Below are 26,504 nucleotides of genomic sequence, written 5' to 3'. Positions count from 1 at the left end.
TGACGGTAAAAAAATATGAGTCCAACATAAGTGCAAAATGCTATTGTTTTACACCTGTGGGTGATGTTTCATGATGGCAATGCACTGTCAGAGCCATAAGCAGAAATGAATGGTTCATCTAATCCTCTCAAGCTTCCCCAGACTCAGAAGACAGCAATTCATGTCCCAGGGTGGGAGAAATATGAGGCTTCTCTCTTTTTGCTATAAATCTGCCCTTTCATCAGCCCTGACAGGTGGCTGGACAATCCTAGTCAATTCATCAATTAAATCTACTTATTTGTAGTTGCTGAGCCATGTCCTTGGCTCTGGCATGATCTGAGGCCCTGAGTGCAGGAGAGCTGCTGTCACCATGGTCAGTGTTTCTGATGGGAGGTGGGGAGGCCTGGGAATGAGCCTGTCTCAGCAGGAAGGGAGGGTGGAACAGATTTCTGGCCAGGATAGAATCTGTGATTGGGGTAGGGTGGGATGGAAGAAATATTGGAGAGGGTAACCCAGCATGGATTTTGTGGTTTTGTTTTGCTTCAGAGTGGTTTATATAATAGAGCAGTTTCATCCCTAGGCTCTGAAAGTGAGGCATAGTTGGGTCTGGTCCCAGATACAGCACTTACACTCTGTGCTACTTTGGGTAGGTTAGTTAACTTTGTCTTAATTTCCTTTGCTGTAAAATGTAAATATAACAGTAACATTTCCAAGGAAGTCATGCAGATATGAAATCTATGGTGGCTATTATTATTGCTGGTGGTATAATCATTACTGGGGCTATATCATACTTATCCTTAAATATTTTATTTCCTTTTTTCTTTTTTTTTCACTTTTAAAAACAATTAATCTTTATTGTATTTTTCCCATTACTATTTAGTCCCCTTATACCCCCCTCTTACCCTATCCCTTAAATTAAACAATTCCTAAATTCCTCTTAATCAGGAATATTTCCAAGCTTCCTAAATCCATTTGTCAGACACAGGCTAAAGTCTTTCTGTTCCTTGATGGATTTTGGCTCCCAATATCCATGGTGAGGGTATCTGATTAACTAGGTTGTCTCAGGAAGCAGGCAGGACCCCAGAGTAATGGACCCTGTTCCCACAGTGTTGTCTGAAATGTCAAGTCCAAAAGGGTCCCCTCCCTTTTGGACTCCACATAGACTCCTCCACATAGGAGGAGTCTATGTGTATGTGTGTGTAGTTGTATTAATTTTGTTCCTGAGCAGCTGAATATGGAATTAGGTAGCCAGATGATATTTGAGGAAGGTGCGAGTCCCTTCTGTGTTACTGTGGTGGTTACAATGATCTAACGGTTAAGAAGTCAGACTATGGGCTCTGATTGCCTGCATCTGCATCCCAAAGCCCTCACTTACTGGTTGTGTGGTTTGGGGTAAGTTGCTTTGATCTCTCAGTTTCCTCACCTTTAATCTGAGATAAAAATAATGCCTACTTCATAAGGTTGTTGGGAGGATTAAAAGATGTCATATAAGTGCTTACAACAGTGCTTGGCACATAGAAGATACTTAACAAATAATTGTTGAATGAATCTTGATAAGGAAGTCTTTCAGAAGGTGAGCAGTCGGGGGGAAGGGGAACCTAGTAAATGTGGATCCTAAGAGGAGATCTCCTAAGCCTCAGTCTTCTTATCAGGGAAATGGTGTCATTTCACACTCTTGGAAACATTCCAGTCATTGTGAGTTGGGCATCCTTTGAGCTTCTGGGGGTCTCCATATGGGCCACTGTCCTCTTCCAAAGAGCAGTGCTGCTCTACTGCCAATACCCGGACTGTCACATGGGAGGCAGTGTGAGGAGGAGGATGGGAAGGAAATGCTGTTGCTCATCCCCAGCAGCCCTTTCAGCCACCAAGGGTTCAGTGCCTGGTGGGAACAGTGAATGCCTTTGCTGCTGAGAGGATGCCCCTGACACTGCAGCAAGGAGTCCACAAGCGTATTTTCCAGCATTGCTGCTAATGGCTTCATCATGCTTTTTATGAGATGATGGGAATTGATCTGACCAATGAGGCTTAATGGCCTCCCTCAATGAGCTGCCTGGTACATTCTCCCTGGAGGCTCAGCTCAGAGTTAAGCCAGGAATATTAATACAGTCCAGATGCAGGCCCTCCCCCTCCCCATAAAGTTGTGGAAATTGAGGTCAAGTTGGGTCCCTTGCAATGTTCTTTAAACAAGCAGCAGAGTGGTTTGTTTGCTCCTTGATCTGCCTGGTGGAAAGGAAGTAGCTTCCAGCAGGAAGACCTGAGTCCAGGCTCTCCCTTCCTTTTAATTTGCCTCTACTTGTTCAGAGCTGGTTCCTTAGTAATGAAGTAGGACCCCGATTCCTTAGTAAGGAGGGAGGGCCTGTGCTGAGATGAGGGTTATAGATAGCTGTCCACCTTGTGAGGCGGCCCTGCTGTTGTCAGGTAGCTAGAATTGTGAGCATGTTCTCCCTGTGACTTGAGTGCTGTGATGACAACATGCCAGAGATGCATGGAGTCTTGCAACCTTGTCCATCCTCCCCACATTTTACAAACTAAGGAAAAGACCATCCGAGAGGGTGAGTTCCACAGTCAGTCATGTCAGGGTCAGGGGTGGGTCTCTTTCTCTCGAGCTCAAATTTATCCACCCACAGTGGTCCTCATTCAGCCCTCTGGGGCTATGCATTTTCAAAACTGACCTCCAGATGTGGAAGACAGCTCTCAAGGTCTCCCAGAGTCTTTTGTCTTCCAGGCAAACATTCCCACTTCCTTCGGCCATTGCTCTTGGGACGTGGTCTTAGACCTTTTACCTTTCAGCTATGGTATGAGAGACAGTGCATTAAAACCCTCTTTAGGAACAATGGCTTCTAATTTCAATTCTGTGGCTTATTAGCTGGTCATCTCGGGCAAATCACATAACTATTCTCAGCCTATAAAATAAAATGATAAAAAAAAAAGAAGTGATGACATCTCCTCTCAGGACCGTACATATGAACTCAGGTGTCAGCAATAGATGTGAACCTTCCTGTGTATGGTAGCTGTTCAATAAATATTTATTGTCTAAGCAATGGCTTCAGACCCTTCATCATAGTACAATGGCGGCCCTCTCTCTCCATGGACTAGGCTTTCTATGGAAGATGAGATGTTTTAACTTTCGCCATTCCTGTGCCAGGCTGGAAGCCTCTGTAGGGCAGGAACTGCTTCTTATTCGCCTTTGCCAGTGCTTGGTGTATAGTCAGCACTCAGTAAGTGCATACTGAATGGCTGGTGTTTGACCCTTACACCAGTGTGGACTTCACATGCCTCTGGCCCGGAGGCTATTATTAGAGCGCTACTAACGAAGCTCTCACCTTGTCTCTCCTGCAGCCCGCCCTGAAGATGTTGGCACCAGCCTCTACTTTGTAAATGACTCTTTGCAGCAGGTGACCTTTTCCAGCTCCGTGGGGGTGGTGGTGCCCTGCCCAGCCGCGGGCTCCCCCAGCGCAGCCCTTCGATGGTACCTGGCCACCGGGGACGACATCTACGACGTGCCGCACATCCGGCACGTCCATGCCAACGGGACGCTGCAGCTCTACCCGTTCTCCCCTTCTGCCTTCAATAGCTTTATCCACGACAATGACTACTTCTGCACTGCGGAGAATGCTGCCGGCAAGATCCGGAGCCCCAACATCCGCGTCAAAGCAGGTAAGGGAACCTCCGCCTGCTCCCCTGCTGAGGAATACAAGTAGGAAGGGCTGATGTGGGCAGACAGCATCCATCATTCTGAAGATTTGTGTGTAACGTTCTGGCGGGCGGGAGTGGGGTCTTGAATATAATCAGGCCCTTAAGGAAAGTTTTGTTCTTTAGGATCTTAGCTCTGCCACTTACTGTGTGTCCTTAGGCTGAGAACACACCTTTCTGAGTCTCAGTTTCCTCAACTTCAAAGGTTATACCAGTTTATCACCACACGTGGTCATTAAATGAGATAGCTATTTAAATTAAGTGCTCATTTCAGTGCTTGACTCATGGAAAACGTTGAGTTTCTTTTCTTTCTTTTTTTTCAGCTTTTTATTGAAATAGATTATATACAGAAGAACATTTATTGTACATATTGCAGCTTGATACATTTTCACAAAGTTTAACTAATATGCAGTTCAACATACACAATATCAGTAGCTCAGAAGACCCTTCTATGCTTTTTCTATCATTGTTCCTGTAGGGGAAACCACAGTCTTGACTTTAACATGACTGATGTAAATGGAGTTCTGCAGTGTGTATTCCTTAGAATCTTTTGCTCACTCTCATGTTTGAGGAATTGACCCCTACTGCTTTGCAGAGGTAAAGGTCACTCATTCTTTGCTACACAGTCATCTGTTGTTCAACTGTACTGACTTTATCTGTTCCATTGCTGATGGACATTTGATTATAATATAATCTCATGAGAATAGGCATTTAGGTAAAATTCATGATGAAGATCTTTTTAGCAGTGAAAGAGTTTGGTCTTTGGAAGAGTTAATGGAGACAATGAAGTGAGGGCTTCTCAGATGGTCTCTTCAAAGAAAACAGAAAGCCTCATTTCTTTGAGTTAGGTCTGAAGGCACGAAACGGCTTAGCTCAGCTTAACTGGGGTGTCATGCTGTGCTGGCATGTCATCATCAGTTGTGAGGAGCACTTGAACAGTGAAAAACACTAATACTGGGACAAGATTTTCTTAGGAGAGCTTTTTGGGTGGGAGAGGACAGGTGGAATTCTAGCCAGCTCACTGCATTGGCACCAGGCTTGGGACACACGATCTTTCCTGGCAGAGGAAAGCGAGCTCTGGAGAATGCTCCCAATGCACATGCCTAGTGACAGACCCTGCATGATCTCTGATTCCCTGGGTCTTTCTGGCTCAGGAGTACCTCTCACATGTACAAGTTTCCAAGTAGAAGGGAACCCGTTTATATAGGGAATGTGGAGGTGTACGAGTTCTTAATTAAAGAACTGATCTTCATCCTATTTGTCTGGGGGGAGAGAGTGAGCTGTTAGAACCCTAGGCCATGCTCAGAACATCAGCTGTGGGGCTTCCCATACAATCCCTTTTCAGGAGTAGGTCCTTTGCTCTGTTCCCCTAATAAAAATACCAGGTACCCGGCTGGGAGGGCTAAGGCCAGGATTTGGAGCCCAGTTTTGGCCTCCACAGGCTAAGAGGAAGAGATGTCATGTTTTCTATTACATACCCTTCATTGGGTTAGGATGGAGCTTTCACAATAATCCTATAAAGTGTTTCTTACAAATGAGAGGACCGAGACAGAGAGGTTAAGACGCTTTCCCAAGGGCACATAGCCAGATGTGGCTATAGTGACACACAACATTGTTGTGCCTTCCATGTGCCAGGCCTTCTATATGCTGCTGTTGTTGTTGATGTTGTTGTTGTCAATTTACTTTACCAGATGAGGAACCTGAGGCTCCGAAAGGGTAACTAGTTCTTGCCCAGGGCACACAGCTACTCAGAGGTGGGGGGGGGCAGAGCCTGCTTATTTGACGCTCTTAACCACTGGCCTCTGCTGGCTCCCTTGATCTGTCCTGGGTGGTGTAAGCCCAAACCCTAGCCCTCCTCTCCTCTTCTTCCCTCAGAGTCAGCTTCCCTTAATCTCCCCCCTGGGTTCCCCACACCTGCAGGCAGTGCCACGCCCAAACCTACAGAAGAGTGAAACACAGATTCACAAAGCCAGCTGGCAGTGCCTTCCTCCACCCTTCTCACTTCCACCTCAACTGTATTTCTTCCCATCACAGCCACAAAACAGAGATGGTAAAGAATGAAGACTTGGGAAGGGCCGGACAGGGCTGGTGACTGGAAATGTAACCAATTAAGAGGCTTTTGATGGAGCTGGAGGGGCTGCAGGTGCATAGCCAAAGGGGCTGCTGGGCTCTGAGTGTCACCCTGGCAACCATGGCAGGGAAAGCAGGAGGGCACACTGCCTAGGTGCCTGCTGAGGGACAAGGTCAGTAGGCAGTAGGGCTCTGGATACTTCAGCTGTACTTGGCAGAGCAGGGGTGGAAGAATGAAGTGAGCACCTGGGGGAGGCCAAGCAGAAGAGGGCAAGGGAGAGGGTAAGCCAAGCCCCCCAGCCCTACCCTGAAGGCTGGGTTTCATGGTACCTGACACATAGAGTGGTGGCAGGTAATAGCATCCCACAAAACAGCCCTGGTACCCAAGCGGTAACCTCCATTGCACTATGGGAAGAGGGAGGCTTCTGAAAGCAGGTGCAAGTCTGGTGTTCAGGTGTAGGCAGTGTCAGGAGTGGAGATAAAGCCAGGAAGCTTTGTTTTGGAGGTTCCTGGAGATTATTTGTGTGTCTGCATTCAGCTTTTTCAGAAACAAAGATAGTTATACGTATTCTCTCTAGTAAAACCACCAAGCCCTCTAGTTCTGCTTCTACACACCACTTTCCCCAACTGCTTTTCATACTGAGTAGCACAAAAATCTGTTATTAGATCATGCATCAATTTTTATTTTGGCAATCTATAGTCACTGTGCCCAAGACTTTAGCCCCCTGGGCTCAGGGATAATGTAGAAAACCAAGTTTGGTCTCATTAGATGAATTCTAGCCTATTTCCTTATCACTCAAGCATCCCCTTGTTGAATATGATCTCACTGCAGGGTTAGGTGCTGCCCCCTGGGTCTTCCAATTTCTTACAGTGTGTTACTACTCACCAAACTTGGAAAGCTTAGACGCTGAATTTGTGACCTATGAAGGAAGGCTGGTTATTTCAGAGGGAGAGTGGGATCCAGATCATGGCAGGGACTTCAGGGTTGGGTAAGTGGGAGGTGGGCAAGAGGTGATGGAGGCTGAGGCCTTGGGGTCCTGAGGGGGTTGCGCTGGCTTTCTTAGGTGCCTCACCATGTCACAATTGAGCCTTGTTATATTGTCTTCTTCCCTGCCTCCCATCTCTCTGCAGTTTTCAGGGAACCCTACACCGTCCGGGTGGAGGATCAAAGGTCAATGCGTGGAAACATGGCTGTCTTCAAGTGCCTCATCCCCTCTTCAGTGCAGGAATATGTTAGTGTTGTGTCCTGGGAGAAGGACACTGTCTCCATCATCCCAGGTAAGAAAGAACTGTGGGGCCATGGCAGGCGGAGGTGCTGGGTTAGGAAAGTGAGAAAGTAGAGGTGCTGAGTTCACTGTGTGGAACTCACTGAGATCATGAGGTTTGTTCTGGTGAGCAGTTTGTTATTGCTCTGGTGATGCTTTGGTGGAAAAAAAAGTGTCTTTGATCTCAGCTCAGTACATCTCTGTCTGGGGTGGCCAACAGCCTCTGCTGGATGTGTGACATTCCTCAAAGGAGTGGTTCCCCTCCTTACTGACCCCTGGGTCTTTTCTTGTCCTTGCTCTTATGGATTTGAGTCAAAGCTGGAAGCACTTTATCTGTGCACAGTTGTGGAGAGAGTAGGATAACAGGCTGGTTCGTGGGCCATGTTTGTCATTAATTTTTTGCCTGACAACATGGGACTTCTTTTCGTGAGTTAGCTAAAGACTCCATCAGAATTCTAGCTGGACTTACTCCTTGCCTGCACTGGGAGAAAAGGTTAATCGTGTTGTAGATTCACTTTGTTAAAGCTGCTATGATTGTGAGCCCTTCATTATTAATCCCTTTTTCCTATTCAGGGCTGTTCCTTCAACAGGAAAACAGGTCTAGAAATCTCAAGAGAGGACCTCAAGTCCTCAAGATGCCTCTGGGCCTCCAGTTGTGAAACTGTGGTTTTTCCCTTTGTTCCAGCATCTTTCCCTTCATCCTGGCACATTGCAGAGCCTCTGCTACCTTTTCTTTCTTTCTGTACCAAGGACCTTGGTTTTCCTTTTTGTAAAATGGAGAAACTTGACCTGATGCTCTCTGGGTGCCCTTTCAGCATTGATGTCTCACATCATTGTCATATGAAATGATCCATAGTTGCTCCAGGTTATCAGATTAGTTGGGGAAGACAGACTTTTATGCATGGAACCTGTAAAGCAGGGGTCCTTAATCCTGTGACACACTGGAAACCACAGTGAACTCTCTATTTGTTTGTATATTTATTTATTTTCAAGTTTCAAGTATCTATCAATCAGTGTAAACCCCAGCACAGTACAGAAACATGTGTATACAGTGAGTTCTTTTTGATCCACCAGTGTGTGGGCCAAGGCCACTGTCAGGGCACCATGTCTAGGAGTGGAACCCGGGCCCCAGCAGTTGTGAAGCTCCTCCAGTGGTTTCAGTGTAGACCTAGAACTAATGCTTAAGCACATTTATAACTATAGTAGCAGGATACTTTTGAGATATTAATTTGTGTTTCGTTCATAGCACTTTTTCCTTCTCTTACTTCCAAGCAGATGGTCAGGCCATTATGCTCTCCTGGCCTCAGAACTTCTAGTGGGACAGGAATCTGAAGCTTCTTGAAGACAGCTAGCTGTTCTTCCTGTCTTTTGTAAAACTACAGTGAATGGAAAGGTTAGGATGGGTATGCTGGCTGGGGAGGAGAGCCTTGCTTCTAACAGCAATAAACAGACAAGAGACACATGAACAACAGAGAGAAAGATGGTGCAGTAGATAGTGGTTGCACCCCACTGGGATGGCTATGTGTGGCTTCACAGTGTCTGAGACTAAGAGGCTGGGGTTCTTGTGTCTAGATGAGGCATGAGGTACACAGCCCAAGAGCCAAATGGATTGTGCAGGCAGGGACAATGGGCTGGTGAGGGCCAGAGAGACCCTGGGTACTGCCACCTCTCTGGGGGAAGCCCCAGTAATGATGGAGACTAAATGTCCTGAGTAAGACTGAAAGTAATTCAAAACACATAAAGAACTGTGATATCTCTTATACACTTGTGTTTATGGATTAAGAGTTATATTCATTAAAGTAATAATATTAAGAAGAAGAAGGATAAAAGAAGAAGGAGAAGAGGGAGGGGGTTGGGAGGAGGAGAAGAAATTTTGAGTGCTTATTATATGCCAGGTACTGGGCTAAGAAACTTTCATGTATGATCTGATTTTATCCTTACAAAATATCCATGAAGTGTATTTGCCCCCTCTACTTCATAAAAGGGGAAACTAAGGCTCAAAGAAGTAAAGTAGCTTCTTCTGGGTCACAATCGAGTAGCATGGCCAAGCTTGAATCCAGGTCTGTTTTCTCAGCCTGTGTACTTAACCCCACATAGAACTGCCTCTGGGTGCCTGCACTCATGTAGCCAAGAAAGTATTACATTGGAGGCTTCTCTGATGCAGGTGATGAGGCCCCTGGGCTCCTGAAGGGGACAGAAAATCAGTGGTGGTTTTTAGTGAAGGCTTTTAGGAACTGAATTGAGTGGAATGATTAAGTGTCTAGAATCTAGAACCGGACTGCCTGGGCTTGAAACTCACTCCATTGCTTACCAGCTGGGCAAGTTATTCACCTCCTTGGAGCCTCAGTTTCCCCAACTATAATATAATAAGGATGACGATTAACTACCTGTAGGGTTCAATTAAGAATGAAATGAGTCTACAGCTATACCACCCTGAACGTGACCAATCTCATCTGACCTCGGAAGAATGAAGTGAGTTTACATATGTAAAATGACACATAGGATGGGCTGTAGCTATGGCGATTAATAGTAGGTCGAAGGGAGTGTTCCCCTCTGTGCTGCTGTTTTCTGTTGTGGTGTATGTATTTTCATGTAATAGCGTCTACGTTTCCCACTAGACAGAGCTTCCCGAGGGTGGGAACTAAATTGTTTTGTCTATACTCTCTGGCTTCTAGTGCACCACCTAGTACACTCAGGGAAAATACTCACTAAGTGTTCAGAGAATGTATGGTTGCATGGTTGGGAGAGTTCTGAAGGATACGGGAACAGTGTAGACAGAGGCATTGAAATAACAGTGAGAAGTGAGCGTGGGGTAGTGAGCAGCCCAGCTCAGAGAAGGGAGAACAAAGTTAATTTAGCTTCTGTGCTTAGGAACTGGAGGCAGTGAGCTTCCCTGCAATGGCCCCTGTAGCTTGTGCTTCAGGGCTGTCTTTCATGTCAGGACTGGGCTAGTGGCCCCAAAGGGCATAATTATCCGGGAAGTGGGCTTGATGCTAATCTGCAGGGCTCTGTTAAACTTTGGTTCTGTAGGACCCCTTTCTTCCCTTTAGCTTTGGAGAATTTTCCTCCCCTGCCCACACCTCCAGCCCCACCATTACCATTCTAGATCTCTCCACAGCACATTTTAGATCCAGGGAGAGACTTCCCAAAACACATGAATTCATCTGACACCCTCCCAGAGGAATCCATGAGAACCAGAGAAAGCTGAGTTTTGCTTTGTCCAGGCTCTGTAGCTGAGGGGCTAGAACTTGGGCCCACATGTGGCATGCTTTAGTTTTGGAAATGCAAATTCTTTATTGATTTTTGTTTCATAAAATAGGATTCTCTGCCACCCATACTCACACTGTACCAAGTGTGTGTCTGATTGTGTTGGGTGGGAGGTTGGAAGGCAGCCACCATGGGGGTGGAGCTAATGATTAGGTTGCCTTGAAGTTAAGGAAGGACCTGGAGCCCTGGTTACATCCCTTCCCAGGGTTTCTGGAGCAGGAAGAATGTGTCCACTTTGATCTCTCAATCAGCAAGGCTGGGCTCAGATTCTTCACCAAGCACAGGGCCAGCAGGATCAGGTGCTAGAGAACAGGAGGAGGGACAGAGGTTGATGTGGGCCAATCAGGCCCCAGGAGACATCTTTTTTGGCAGAGTAAGGGGTGGGTACAGGCCCCTGTGAATGAAGGGCCTGGCCTTCAATGATTTTCTCTGAAGGGCTTTTTGGAAGGAATTAGAGGCTTGGGGCCTAAGCAAGCTCTGTGAGTTCAGAATTTGCTCACAGGTTAGCCTTCCCAGCTGCCGACAATTGGGAGGGGCAGGCAAGCTCTGGGAGCTAGCTGGCCACTGAAACTCTAAGCCACTTTTTGGCTGTGCTTTTCCCAGGGTTTGTAGAGGCTAGAGAGATATCCCCAAAGTGCTACCTTTCCCTAGAGCTTCTTAATACACCTGTCCCTTTCTGCAACCCATTTCCTCTCTCTCAAGCTGGTCATCTTCCTTCTATCAGGCTATTTAAAGATGTGTGGGCAAAAGCATAGAGCCATTTACCTGTGATCAGGCAGACAGACTCCTACCCTTTCCTTCTCTCCCAGGGACTTGGTCTTGAGGTGAACTTGTTCTTCTGAGCAGGCAGCATGAGGGTAATAGGGCAAAGGGCTGTGCACAAACATAAAATTAAGGCCTCCAGTGAAGCCAAGATGTGGTTTAATTTCCCAACTGCATGATCACCATTACCATGCAAGTTATTAGATGTAAAGATAAATCTGGCCCTGTTTCTAATAGCTTTTAATTTCTACCAGACCTGAGTAGATCCACGCGGCTCCTATGGGAGTTTCCTGGCATGCTCTTCACCAGCATCCTAACTGGCTGTCTTGGCCCCAGTGGGGAGTTTTGCACCCAGCTAAGATGCAGGCCAGATGTATTTGCTGTTGTTTTGGAAGTCAGGCCTGGATCAGCTCCCTGTCTATGTGAATAGACAGGGCTCTTGAATGAGGGCTTGTCATCATGCCTTGGCTGGGCTGGGCACACTGTATATTGGGGAGCAGAGGAGCAGGCACACAGGGGTCTTTTCTCAAAAGGGAGCAGTGCTTCCTGACCACAGCCCACCTGTGCTCAAGGTGAACCCACCACCCTTTTTCTACCTCTCAATTTTCCCCAGAGTTCCAAGTTGTTTGTGGGTTTTCATACCTCTTTTCATTTGGTCCTGCTGTCTCCTGTGCCTGGTCTGCACAAGTTCCCTCCTCTGCTATGGACACCCAGCTCCTCTTTTGCCTTTTAAATTAGATTTACATGTGTCCTCCTCCATGAGGCCTTACGTAACCCAAGGCAGAACTTCTCAGTCCTCTGGTTTTATTCTTGGAGCACTTACTTCATTTTGTCTTACATCGTAGGCGATGTTTCTGTCTGTCTGCTGCAGGAGGGGTGACAACCTTATGCTTTACATCTCTTTACCCCAGGGTCCTCATAGCTCTGCCACAGCAGTACAACAAGATTAATGATAATCTGTCATTTATTGAGACCTCTTTTGTGTTAGGCATTTTATATGTATTCTATCTCTAATTCTCACAATATTCTCACAATAACTCTTTAAGAGAGGCAACATTTTTTGTTTTGTTGGTTCCTCCCTGGCCACCCCAATTTTTATAAATTTTTATAAGTTAAGCAACTTTCCCAAGGCCACACAGCTAGTAAGCAGCCTGGTTTTGAGCTGGGGTCCTCTGGGTTGCTCTATTTCCTATTGCCTCTCCAGAGCAGGTTCTTCATTAAGAAGGGACTGTCCTTAGGTTTCAGCATAAGAGGAGGGCCTATCCCTGCCTCTTGTACTTGCCTAGGGACAGAAAGTACAAGGACTGGTCAGTGCACCAGCCCTTGCACTGACTTCTGGCTATGTGTCGTGAGGTTTTAACTTTTCTGAAGGGTAGCAGATTTGCAGCTGAAAGATCATTGGACAAAACAGTCATTCTAACAGGGAGGCTTTACTGGGTGCTGGCTCTGTTTTTGGCCCAGTGGGAGACACAAAGACGGTCCTGATCTGGAAATTTAGAATTCAGTTCATGCTGTCATCTCTGGTGGGCAAGGATGAAGGATTTCAACACAATAGACAATCAAATGTGTTGTGAGTTTGCTTAGGAAAACAGATTTAACTTGTTAATTGCACTTTTCTCAGGCTGATCCTAAGGCTACTTTGGATCCCGGGAGTTTACACCAACGTGGAGGCGGGATGGCAGAGGAGAGAGAGAGAGATGAAGCAGGGCCTAGAATCCAGTGTGGACACATGTGGGCTACAAACAAACGGAGTCACAGACTACCAGGGCTCGAAGGGCCTGGAGCCATTGATCCAGCCACCTCAGTACTGACGAAGAAACCCAGGCCCTGACCAGTGCTCTCCTGTGCCTGCTTCACCCTTCTCTTCTCATTCTCAGGGCACGTGATGTTGACTACTCATAGGGCGCTTCTCTTTCACTGCCAGACTTTTTTCCTCTTTATCTGTCTAAAATCTTTCAAAGTCTGATTCAAATACTACTTTTTCCATGATGTCTTTCCCAATTTCTCCTGAGAATGGATTTAAAAATCACCCAGATTAACCTCCTAGGTAATCCTTTTCTGGACTCCCTCAGGACTTTATCAATTCCTTTCTCAAAACACTGGTTGTATTTTGTCCTGTAACATTTTTAAATCTGTGTTATTCCCACTACCAGAATATCTAATCATCATGAACAGGATCTATATTTTATTCCAACCCCTCTCCCCACCAGTGCTCATAGAAGATGATTAAGGATGATGGCAAAATGCCAGTCTCTCCCCAGCTGGACTGTCATGTGGCAGGAAGGCAAGAGGGAGGCCTGCCTGAGGTCACAGAGAAAATTGGAGGTATCACAAAAGGTAGGCTTGGTGGTTCCTGGCCTGCATTATGCCCAGCTGCTTCAGGGTTTCCCAGAGGGAGACCACTTTTGTGGGTTCTTCCTGTGTGACATGCTGTAGTTGAGATACAAAATTGGGGATCTTAGCTCTCACCTATTTAGAGGCATGTAGAAAATGGGCTAGAATGGTCAGCCTGTGCTAATAGATGATGTGCTTAAGGCAATTTAACAAATGGGGTTTGGGCCCCTGCTGGGTGCTAGGCACAGTGTCAGGCCTTGCAGAGGAATCCAACTTGACCATGACCTGTTTCTTCCCTTCAGCAGTTCCTCTCTAGGATTTATAGTACATTCCTGTGAAGAGGGTGATACGAAAGAGGCTGGGTTTCTGAAAGGGGTGGAGGCCTGCAGTCAGGCCTTGGAACACATTCCAGGCCAAAGATGAAGAAAGAGCTTTTAGATGGAGGTTACGGTAGGGCAAAGGCAAGCAGGCCAGGAGAGCGTGGGTGGTCTGGGCGCGTGGCTGGAGGGTAAGTAGAATTCAGGGAGAAGTCTGAAAAGGGTGCAGGACATTTAACTTAGGAAGGTCCTACCTAGTTCTAGAAAAAGAAATGCATGACAATAATGACTAATATTTAAATAACACTTACTAAGTTCCCAGGCACTGTTCTAAGCATTTTACATCTTTAGCTCATTTAATCTTCACAGCAATTTGAAGGTGAGAGGACTATTATTCCCCATTTTACAGATGAACAGACAGAGGCACATTTTATTAACCAATGTCACCCCCAAAAAATTCAATAAAAAAGAAAAAAACACCAAGGCACAAAGAAGCTAAGTGAATTGCCTGAAGTGAGTAAGTGGTAGTCCCACAATTTAAACTACATTGATACTTCATTACTCATGCTCCAAAGCATTACACTATATTGCCTCACAAAAAATTAATATACAGAATACATATATATACACATACATAGTTAAACTGGAAATTGACAAGAAAAGAAAACACAATACAAAACTGGGTGACATATTTGGGCAGACGATTTTCAGAAGAGGTAGTGGGATGTGGCAGAAAGAAGACCCTGAGCAAGTTACACTCAAGGCCTGAATTTATTTACCTGTGAAATGGGGACAATGAAATCTGTTACACATGGAATCCTTTAGGTGAAAATTAAGCCTCTAGAGAGACTTGAACTCTCAGATGGAGGACTGGCCTCAACAGCAGGGAAATTGCCCACTCAGCTTCATGACATTGCCCAATCTTGGGCCGTGCTGCGCTTTCCAGGTGCTAGGCTGGAGGCAGAACACAGGTTAGCTAGGGTACAGCCACCCAAAGCAGCAGTGCTACTGGGATCACAGATTAGAGAATGGCCCCTCCTGAATGTGATCTGGAGAAAGCCATAAACAGCAGGGGCTAGCCTGGCAATCACGATGGTATTTTTAATTCAAACAGACCATGATGCTATCTGGGCAAAATGAGGCAAGTAAAATGATGGAAATATAGTGTTATTAATATTTGTGTTCACTCTTGCCTTGCATGGTTCCTCATCAAAATTATGTTTAGGTGCAGAATGAAGTCATGTGGTTTGGTACGAACACAGCAAAGAGCAACTCTACAAAATACTTGGGTCTAGTCTGTTAAAAGTGCTCAAATCCTGGTTCATTAATAACTAACAATGCTATGAGGTTCATACTGTATTTTTACATGATCTCATTCACTCCTCACAGTAACCCCCATTATCTCCCTGTTTTACAGACAAGGAACAGATGCAGTGAGGTTCAGTGACTTGTGCAGTCAGCAGAGAAGTGGAAGTAGAGGAAAAAAACACGTATTAAAACATATGTGTATGCAGGGCCCTGTGGCATTACTGGCATGTTATCTCCTTCAATCCTCCACTTAGCCCTGTGAAGGAAGCATGCTTACCCCCATTCTCAGGTATAAAGGAAATGTGATTCAGAGAAGCCAAGCGATTTGCTCCCAGTAACACAGCCCCTCACTGGACCTGGATCCAGAGCTTTTGTCCCCAAAGTCCAATCTCTTTCCCTGTAACACACTTTTGTGACTCTGGCCTGAGGACTTATCCAGGGACTCAGGACAATTACTATTTCCCTCACTAAGGCAGTTGTAGAGGAAAAGGCAGCTGGTCCTTAATTTTGTTGTTGTTGTTTGTTTATGGTTTGCTTTGATGGGGGAAGAGACATCAGATTCAGACAGCCTTGTGTTCTTTCTTGGAATGCAGAGAGAAATCCTACTTTCTAATGCCTTAAAACACAGTTTGTAGGTTAGAGAGTCTTTCCTGTAAGAAGGAAGCATTCAGAGTAGCAAAGAAATTCTCTCCCTAGTCATATGGGCTAAATTGAAATAGTAATCATAGTTATAATAATGGTTAGTAAGAAAATAAATGATTAATCATTGAGATCTTATGCAATAAGTGCTTTTCATGAGTCATTTCATTTAATCTTCACAAGTGTCTTATGTAGTGGATGGTGTTATTATCTCCATTTTGTAGATGAGGAGCCTGAGGCACAGACATGTCCAGCCAACTACTCAAAGCCAGAGTGTGTGGTAGAGCAGGATCTTAGTCCAGAGTAGTGTGATTTCAGTTCTTAGAGATGACTTGATGCAACCTCTCAAATCGTGCCCAGCTGCCTGTGTCACTTCTCATTTGTATAGTGCTCTCTGGTTTATAACTCCAGTTCACAAGTGTCATTTTATTGAATCTAACCCCATCTGAAGGAGACACATTCTTAACCTCATTTCACAGACAGGGAAACCAAGGCTTGGGTGGTTGAGGGGTCTGCCTAATGTTAGATAGCCAGAGAAGGGTAAATCAGTACTCTGGTTTGATGCCAGTGCCCCAGGAGTTCTTGAGGCCCCACCTGGAGCACATGCTTGCAGCTCCCAGGACCCTTTCCAATCTCATGGCAGCAGGCTGCTCTGCATTTGCACACCAGTTGGTTGGTTCCAGACCCATCAGACGCAGTTCCTCAGTCAAGGAGATAAGTGTGTATTCATAGGTGCCTCTGGTGGTGTGCACATGTATTGCATTTGTTTTTCCATTTAGTTCATAGTAGGTTCCACATTTCCTGAGCACCCACTGGGTGAATTTCAGCACATATAAGACAATTGTGGGCAAGCAAGCACTGTGCCCTAGGATCATGCTGTGGCAGTGGACATGGAGCAAGTGGCATTGTTTGGTTAAGTTGGCACCTCTGTAAGTTACCCTGAAATCAGAGTGGAATTCTTTATAGAAGGTTATCCTACACATAAATTATCATTAGACTACTCGTTTTTGTTTAATGCCTACCTAACTGTGCTGTAGTCTAAAAATGTGTGTTTAGTAAAGTCAAGGGTTGCAGGGAAATTATAGGGTTTTCAAAAACCCATTTGCTTTGCTGGTATTCACATTGGAATCAATCTTACCTTTAGTTCTCAATCTCACTGCAAACATGCAGTATGGCTTGTCGAATTCTGGCATTTAATGTAGGATAGCATTTATTCAGAAGAAGCCAATGGTGCTTACAGAATGGTAGAGCTATGTATAGATGGCACTTCCTGCCAAGCCTGTGATTTTGAACTCTGTTGTATATCAGTGAAGCTTCACTGCCAGAACTGGAGTCACATTGGGGACAGGGCTGTGGTTCCAAGCAGAGGTTGGCACTAAGCAGCAGTGGGAAGGGAACATGCATCCATAATGCCTCAAGTCTCACTGCATCTGCACATAGTAGGCACTCAGACAATGGCTGTTGATTGTCTGGAGGGACATTTAAACAGAAAGTGACTGACCTTTGATTAGGCTGTAAAGGGGATGAATTAAAATGAAGAGATGGGTGTGGTTCTGTGGCTGCTAGAATAAAGCCTTCATTTTCTCCTGTTATGCCCTAAATCAGCAGGGCTTGGAGTCTCCCTTTGATGGAAGAGCTGTGCAGCAAAACTAAAAGGCCTGAGCTCTTGCCTCAGAGAAACTTGGGTTCAAATCATGGTCCTATTCCTTACCTTTCATATGATTTTATGGAGGTTCTTTAACCTCTCTGAGCATCAATTTCCTCAGATGAGAAGATTAAAAATATATACTTTTACTATATAGGAAAAACATTTTCTATGTTGCCTTATATTTTTCTATATAGATCTGTTTTCTATAAATAGATTCTCTATATGTAGGTTTCAGTTTTCCCTAGTGCCAAATAGACACATGATACAGGATTAGTCATCTTGTCCTTAGGACTAGGAACGGCTTCATGAGGAGTGAGTTTCCAGGAGCGAGCATTCCGGTGTGAGAATCCAGGAGTGAACATGTAGGTGTGAGCATCTAGGTATGAGTATAAGGAGTGAGTATCCAGCTTTGAACATTGTGATATGAAACATCTAGGAGCAAGCATATGGAAGTAAGCACTCAGGTATGAGCATCCAGGTGTGAGCTTCCAGGTGTGATCATCCAGGAGTGAGTATATAAGTATGAGCATCCATGTGTAAGCATGTAGGAGTAAACATTCAGGAGTGAGTATCCACCTTTGAATATCATGACATGAAGGGTCCAAGAATGAGTATACAGGTGTAAGCAGCCTGGAGTGTGCATCTAAGAGTGGGCATTCAGGTGTGAACATCCAAGAGTGAGCATCCAGGTGTTACCATCAGGAGTGTGAATCCAGGAGGGACTATCCAGCAGTGAACATCATGGTGAGAGCACATCTAGGAGTGAACATTTAGGTTTTAGCATGTAGGTATGAGCATTAGATGTGAGCATATGGGATTATGAAATTAGTTATTATTACACTGGAGTAATCTGGCCTTTAGGGCTGAGGGCATAAGGTAAAGATGATGAGAAAACCCTTGTGCTGGCACAGAGCAAAATAAGACACAAGGCTGAAGCCCACTTCCTAACATCATGACCTTGGCCTTTGTATTCCACCAGTGATCTTTCTGTATATGGAATTCTGAACAGCTTGGGCATATGTTTTGTCGGCTTCCAAGCCTGCCTGGGCAGTGACTGCAGGCCAATTGGAACAAGGAATAGCCCTCTGTATTCCAGTACAGTGGACAATAAAGGCTCAGGGGCACTAAGGCCTCAGAGTTGGAAGTGTTTTTTTCTCAAACCTAGAGGTCCCTTCCCTCCACCTCCACTTCAGGGTCAGAGCAGATCTGAATACTCACATCTGTAGGGACATGGACTCTGCCAGAATTCTGGAGAGTCAGCTGAGAAGCAGACCACAGAGTGGGAGACAGAAGCCTGTGACAGTGCAAGGCAATGGAGCTGGACTTGAGGGGCAGTGGAGGAATGTGGGCTCCAAGTTCAGCTTCTGCTTGTGCCCTGGAGTCAGCCAGGTAACATGTGACCTTTGTCCTCTGTATGGTGGTCCAGAAGACTCTCAGACCTTTTGAGACAGAAAATAAGGAAAGGGCTTGTATCTAGAATATTCCAGAGCTTGCTAGTACTGACACAGGCCTAGGGAAGCAGTTGCGCAAATACGGATTGGGTATATACCCTCAGGGCTGTGCCCAGAAAGGGCCACAAAATCCATCAGGCTAGAGTTGGCAATTCCATAGTCTATGGCAATGTCATCCCTTGAATCTATTTAAATTGGCTGTGTTGGCATAAGAAACAATCGGTTGGTTGAATTTTCAGTTCATTATTTAACAGATGTTTTTTGAGCACTTCCTGTGTACAAGATGCTGTGTTATATAGACAGTGATTCCCAAGGGTCTTTGCTTGAGGATACCAAGGGATTTGGAAAAATTTCTCTTCCCACACACCAAAGAAAGTCGTTTTAATGAAAATATACATGTGTGTATGCACATGAATAATATGTTTTGTGTAATTTGCACATACTGAGTATGTATATATACAAGATCTTCCCAGGAAGTATCTAGCCATGTGATATGAAAAGTAGAGGCACTTATTGAAGAAGATGCAAAAAACAGTGTACATAGGACCATGAAGCCTCAGTCCCCTTCAAAGTAGGCAACTTGGCACCTCACACAGTCCTCCCAATTGCCATCAGCTGCCCTATCATAATTTCCTGAATCTCATCAATGGTCTGAAATCTCTTCCTTTTTCAAAGGTGATTTTAGTTTTGGGAAAAGCCAGAAGTCACAGAGTGCCAGATCTGGACTATAGGGGGGGTTGAGTCACCGGGGTGATTTTTTGTTTTGCCAAAAAACTCTGCACAAGACATAATGCATGAGTAGGCACATTGTGGTGATGAAGCTGCCAATTACCAATTACCCATAGCTATGGACTTCTGAATCATCCAAATAGTTTCTGTGGAGGAATGTTCAAGCTTAATGCAAAATTTGACACAGAATCATTGTTCTACTCACTCAGTCATTTTGAATGTGACAGCTACACAGGACAAATGCTCACTCAATGGCATCTACTGCCCCCACTGACTAGTAGAGTGAAGTCGTCATTGTTCACATATATGCATTCCAGTCCACTCTCCTTGGCTGCCAGGTTACATGGGTGTCAAGCAAATCATTCTCATTATATTAACAATGGTTGGACTTTTTCCTGAACAGACGTCATATGTACTCATACTCACAGTGTTTGCTTGTGGAAAGTGGAGAGAGACTCACTGTGTAGACCTCCAGAAACACCCAGAGAAGAGCCTCGAGGCAGATACTTGGCCTGCTGTGTGTGGGCAGAGTAAGTGCAGTGGGAGCATCCAGTTCCAGGTGTGTCTGGGTGAATGTCCAGGTGTTCCCCTTTTTTCCTAAACAGAGGGGACAGTTTCTTTTTCCCTTTCCATCGTCTGGGTCAGAATGTGAGTGGCCTTGGATCAACCACTATTTAATGATGCCTGTTTGGTGTTGGAAGGGTGGGCAGAGGCATGGAAGATATGGGGCACACTAACAGGTAAGATGATCTGGGATGCAGGTGACCTCAACATGAGGCAGAGTGTAATGGGGACATGTGAAAGTCACAGGCTCTGGTGGCTCTGGGGCAGGAAGCCCCATCCTCTATGATTAGAGCCAGCTCACTGTAAGGAGTAGCATTTCCCATGGGTCCAGGAAATGGATCATTTGGCAAGCTAAGCTCCTGCAGAGGAAAATCTTCTAGACCTGTCAGCCCTTGGCTTTAGAATCACCTGGAGAGCTTTTAAAATACACTACTGCCCAAGACCAACCCCAAACAATGAAGCCAGGATTCCTGGATATAAGACCCAGGCACCTGTATTTGTGAAAGCCCCATAGGTGAGCAGCTGTTGTTGAAAACCCCTGTTCTGCATGCAGGAGGCCGCAAGGGTGAAATCTTAGTGCTCTGAGAGCAAAGGCTGAGTTCTTGGGGGGAAACAGCCCCATTTGACTGGAACTCAGGATACATTTGGGTGGAGGGGAGTGACTGATACTGCACTGAGCTATGTGTAATTAAAGGGCAATGGGTAGCCATTGAAAATTTTGAGAGGAGAATAATTTGGAAGGACTTTTGGGAGTTGGTCTTCAATGATTAAGGATGTTACCAGAAATCTGGAGATCATCTCTGCTCAGCCTCCTGAAGTGCAAGCCTGCCCTTGAATTTCCAGGATGATCACTCAGCATCTTTCAGGCAGGTGGGCTACAGACATCCTCTGTCCTACATCCCACACTGCCATTGTTTTCCCTGTCCCTCCCCTAGGCTGCTGTCCATAACCCAGGGCACCGGTAAGGCAAATGTGGAAGCTTGCCAGAGAGGTGTGTACAAGGAAGGGCCCTACAATGGTGCACCCAGAAACTAAGCAGGATGGGGATCTAAGGCAAGATGCACAGTCCATTCTTCTTTGTGGTACTTAGTGAGTTAAATTTGTACTGCACTCTTACAGTTTACAGCACACTTTATATGTATTATACTTCAACTCTCATAACATTTTGATGTAGATTGGAACTACTGCCCCTATTTACAGATCAGCAGACAGAGACTCAGTGACCTCACTCTACTTCCTTTCTAATTCTTCCCATATCAGAAGAAACCCTTCCCGACAGCAGGGAAGGAGCACCAAGGGCCACCGTTTATTCTGCTACTGGGCTGTGGGCCAGACACTACACCAGGCACTGTCACAGATGTGACCTCACATTTTACAGACAGAATATCTTTGGTTTTCTCATAGTATGTAATGAATGGGAAAATGCTCGGTCTCACCAGCAGTTAACACTGGATAGGTAAAACAATCAGACCACTCCTGCAGGTCTGTTTCATGAGCTTACATTGTTTGGTCTCATTTTATTCTCATGACAGATGGTATGGACCCCATTTTCAAGTGAGGAAGCTGAGGCACAGAGAAACATCTTGCCTGAGGCCAGGAAATAGAGTCAGAGAGGGCGATGAGGCCATGCTGTGGGGAGGGCACTGATGCTGCACCTGCTTCCTGTGGGGGATCTTAGGGAGGGTAAGAATAAAACACATAGCACTTGCCACATGCTAGGCATTGTGTGAACTTCTGTATACAGACTAACTCATTAGTTCCCCAATATTATGATAAGTAAGGTAGGCAGAATTGTCATCCCCATTTTAGAGGTGAAGAAAATAAAGCACAATGGGGTGAAGGAACTCACTCAAGGCCACGCAGCTAGTAAGAAATGGAGTGGGAACTCAGTTGAAAGCCACCTGGTGCCAGAACCCACTCTTCACCTCTAAGCCATAATATCTGGTTCTCCTGGTTTCTAGGTGCAGGGTCTTCTACTGGACTGGCCTGGCAAGAGGAAGAGAAGACCACAAAAGGCAGGCCTCCATCTGAGCATATCAGTCTGGATTTGGCCAGGTGTGAGACCCCACTCTGGAGGCTGGGTGTCCAGGTGTAAGGCCTATATTTAGAAGCCAGGTGTTCAGGTGTGACCTCTTTAAATGCCTCTCTGCTCCCCGTGTCTACCCTCCTCTTTTGGGTCACTTGTCTAATAGTTACTAGTTGCCTCTGAGTGTGGTAAGGATCAGGCCAGAAAGGTGGGGAGGGGACCTAGGGATTCTGGTTTCAGTTCTGTCACTAAATTATTTTTTGCCCTCTCTCTGGATATCAGTTTCCTCATCTGTAAGCAAAGGGGCTGAAACAGATGACCCCAGAGGTCTCGTCCAGCTTGGTTCAGTTTAATGCACTCCAGTGAGCTCATGTGCCCTCCACCATGTGTGTTCTGCTTGGGAGATAGACACGTTAAGAAAAGAGCTCCAACGTACGTATCTCTTAAAGAAACCCTTGTACATGTGCAAAACAGGAATCCTCACAGCAGCCATGTTGGTGATAGCAAAAAATTGGAGATCAATATGGATAAATTAAATGTTATATTCCTACAATGAAATGCTGTACTGCGAGACAGATGTATGAGCCAGAGCTTTACAAACCAGCTTGGACACATCATGAAAAATGTCAAATGGATAAAAGCAAATTGCAGTATGTGTGCATTATGGTACCATTTGTATAAAGTTTGAAAACATGCAGAACACTATCCTTTATTGTTTCTGGATACATACATATGTAGCAAAAGTATAAAATCATGTATGAGAGTGGTAAACACCATATTTAGAGTAGTGCTTACCTCTGAGGAAGGAGGCAATGTGCTCACACAGGGAAATACAACTGTTTTCAGAATGTCTTAAGTCTTAAAATGTTTCTTCTAAAAAAGATCTGAAGAAAACATAGCCAAAATATACATGGTGATTTGAATATTATTTTTTCCTCTTACATATGCACAATATATTTCATTAGAAAAAGCACCCATTTCAACACCATTTGCAAAATGCTGGGAGAGGAATGAGGTCACAGTTTAGGTCCCTCTATGACAGTCTAGAGTTGGTGAAAGTGAGATCAGGACCTGATCCTGGAGGGGTTTTGGTGGAGTTAGGGAGGAGCCAGTGCACATACTGCAACCCAGCTATGCCCTTCTGTCCCAGGCCACATCAGGCAGGTCTCAAAGCTGAAAGTGGTGGTATCTACCTCCAAATCCCATTGTATTCTGTTTCCTGCTTTAATGAGAGTCTGGAGACCCAGAATGAGGCCACTGAAAATGAAGATACTGGGGTATTTGTGGAATTGTGAGGCTCCATTGCCCCAAGAAGAGCTGGGAACCAAGGAGTTTCCTGGGGCAGTCAATTGGTCAGTGTCAAAGGCCCCCTGGATAGGGTCAGGTGACTTGGGAATGGGAGCAAAGGCCCAGATAATTACCTTCTTTGAGAGATTTACTCCCAATTCTAGCTCGAATTACAAGAAAGAGATGAGGTCCCCAGCCAACAGGGAAACCTGAGAGAGAAAGGTGATCTCCCAGTGCCCCTGAGACAGGATCCTACCTGGAGGCCTGGAGAACAGAGAGTGTGCTGGGCAGAGCGTTGGCAAGGATCACTGGCTGTTGCCTTCTTACTTGGCTCTTTAGAACACCTAATTTTACTGCGATTTATCCTGAAACAATGAAATCCCCTGTACTGCCCATCCTCTATTTATCCCCACTCTCTTATGTACCCAAGTTCCCAGGTGGCCCATGCAGGTGGTACAGTTAGTTTGTCAGGTTAAAAGGGGCCTTGGAAATCATGGCTTCTAGTCCCTTGCTCATGTCATAGATGCCTGCCTGGCCCTGGGACCCCAGCCTCAAAAAGCATTCTGCTGTAGGTTGAAAGTGGCTGTGTCCTTCTCAAGAGAATGGTTCTGTGTTGAGATTGCCACAGTTCTGGAAGCATCAGCAGAGTTCACAAAGAACACAGAGTTAGGTCGTGTGGGTATCAGTGTGTGCATGCAGGACAACTCATGTCTTGTTCATCAGAAGGAGGTGTAAACAGACATGTTCCTGGAAAGTGAGGAAACAAATCTCATCTTAATTAGAGGAGCACTTTGTTTATAAAAGCCTTGAGGTGATGTGGGCAAGCGTGGGGATAGCTGGGCACACTTGTACACTACTGCTGCGAGTGGATGCTGGTACAACCTGTCTAGGAAGCAGCTTGGCAATGTGTATCTGAAGCCACAAATGTGCACATTCTTTGAGCTCTCTCCTTAAGAAGGAACCCAATGTGGGAATAAGAATTTTTGTTAACTGCAATATTATTTACAACAGTGAAAAAACACTTCTTAAAAAATCCTGAATATCTAATAATAGGGAAATGACTAAGTAATTAATGGTACAATAGTACAGTGAAATATTCTAATACATTTTTAATTACATGAGAAAATATCATAGTATGATATTAAGTGGCAAATACAGTTTATATATAGTAGGATCCCAATTGGTTACAAAGTACATATACATACTTACTTAGGTAAATAAGACAGGTCATTCGGGTCTTTCATAGATGTTTCATAGATGAACATCTTGAAAGAAATATGTCAAGGCTGTTAGTGACTGCTTCGGTTATCTCTGAATAGTGAGATTAGGAGTGTTTCTGTTTTCTTCCTTACAATTTTCTGTATTTTATGAGTCTGCGTTGAGGAGATTATATGAAGTGGTTTTGAAATGAAAAGCCATACTTAAGTGTTGATACCTTGCAAACTAGCTGATGCTTCTGCTTTTTTAGGAAGTTCCTCTTTTATGAAGTTCCTTTTAATATTGGACTGAAATCTGCTTTGATGAAATTTGTCCCTTAGGTCCTGCTCTTGCCCCTGCTTACCCCCAAACTTCCACAGAATGTTTCCTTCTTTCACCTCCACCTGAGGACGTCTCTCATCCACTCTTGTCCACCCAGGGCCCCCCACCCTGACCATAGTCCCATTCTCCTGGCTAAAGCAACCCATTTTTGCAGCAGTCCTTTCTATTATCTGATCGGGTCTCGTTATAGTAGCTACCTCTGGTCATGCTCCAGTTTGTCAATGTTTTTCTCAAATTCCAGGCCCACAGTGAGTTCCCTGCACCACATGTAGGAACAGGGTTCAGGGAACTCTTGACCCCTCCTTGACTGGAACACACTGTTTCTACCGGACAGCCTGGGACCAGCTTTCTCAGCAGCCACCTTGTGTTTCCAGCTCCTTCTGAGCTGACTGGCTCTCAGTAGCTCTGGACCTGCATTTCTCAACTTCCTCATTTGTAAAATAATATTAATAATATCTATCTATAACCCAGATATCAATAAGATGGCCCTGCCTCTTAAAGGCTATAAAAAATTGCCTTCGATCTTATTAATTCCACATCCTCAGAATGTCCTGTGTCCTTCTTAAAGAGGCCTGCACATTCCAGGGAAGGCTTCTGCTCTCACCACCGTCTCTGGCCCTGGTTTCCCAGAGCTGCTGAATTCTGCTTCTTTGCTCTGGTTTAGGGATTCTTCTTTATTTTTGTCCTGATGACAACCAAATGTGGCCTCAGCCTCCCTCCTAATTTTGACAGAAATCCCACCCTCACATAAGCCTGTGTATATCTTGCAGACGTTCCCGGGGCTTTTGGTAGACAGATGACAGGGACCAAGGAAGGGCTTCTCTGTCCCTTAGGAGTTCATTGGGCACTCACCATACTGAGGGGCCTTCTTCCCTACTCCAACTCTGAATGGGGGCTGCCAGTCCCACCTCTAAGAAGGGGTCAGCACCACTTTTCTTCTTCCCAATTTCCAAATTCACCTTCTCAACAGGGAAAATTCAAACAGGTCATTCGGGTCTTTCATAGAGTTTCAAGGTGCATATTGTGCTGCTGTGTATTAACAGTGAGAAACCTGTGCTTCCATTTCCTCCTCTCCTCTCGCTTTACAGAAAAGCACAGCTGCTGTGCTCCCAGGACAAAGAGCCTTTCCTCAAGGTGATGGAAAGTGTAACAGAGACTCCAGACATGCTGGTTGGTGGCTGTAGTTTTGGTGGCATGGGTGCAGGTGCAATGTCTGTTCTAAACAATGGGCAGGGGGACAGGCTACCAGGCTGCCTCCTCACTCTGCGACCAGGTGCTCCTTTGCTTCAGCGACATCAGCTCCAAACTTAGACCACCTCCTTACCCCTGCCCGTGGTTGGGGAAAATATATAATCTGATTTTGTGACTCAATGAAAAGAAAATGTCAGAATTTCTTAAGAAGTTTAGAAAATAAGAACTCTTTGAAGTGGCTCTTTTTGTGTTTCATTTGACTTTGTGATTTGCTTATTGTGCAGAGGAGATGTCTGTTTGGCATTCTTGAGTGAGTGGAAATCTTCCAGAGGATGATGCTCTGGTGTAAGAAGAGAGTAAGTGTGCAGAAGCGGGGCCAGGGACTGGTCAGGGCAATCTCCTGCCTCTCAATACTTCCTTGTCTATAAAACAAAT

At 45.3% G+C, this 26,504-nt stretch overlaps 1 protein-coding gene across 1 annotated transcript in view; it reads left to right on the top strand.

Moving 5' to 3' along the window:
• Positions 1-26,504, top strand: part of DSCAML1 (DS cell adhesion molecule like 1) — a 365,485-nt gene that overhangs the window by 14,514 nt on the left and 324,467 nt on the right. The window contains exons 2-3 of the mRNA XM_037147331.2: positions 3,319-3,636; positions 6,874-7,020. Coding sequence (XP_037003226.1) covers positions 3,319-3,636; positions 6,874-7,020 — 465 coding nt within the window. The remainder of the gene's footprint in view (positions 1-3,318; positions 3,637-6,873; positions 7,021-26,504) is intronic.

Source organism: Artibeus jamaicensis, unplaced genomic scaffold (assembly GCF_021234435.1).
Source record: "Artibeus jamaicensis isolate MK-2021 breed Jamaican fruit bat unplaced genomic scaffold, CSHL_Jam_final contig_196, whole genome shotgun sequence".
Lineage (NCBI taxonomy): Eukaryota > Metazoa > Chordata > Mammalia > Chiroptera > Phyllostomidae > Artibeus > Artibeus jamaicensis.
This window is presented reverse-complemented; position numbering and strand designations above follow the sequence as displayed.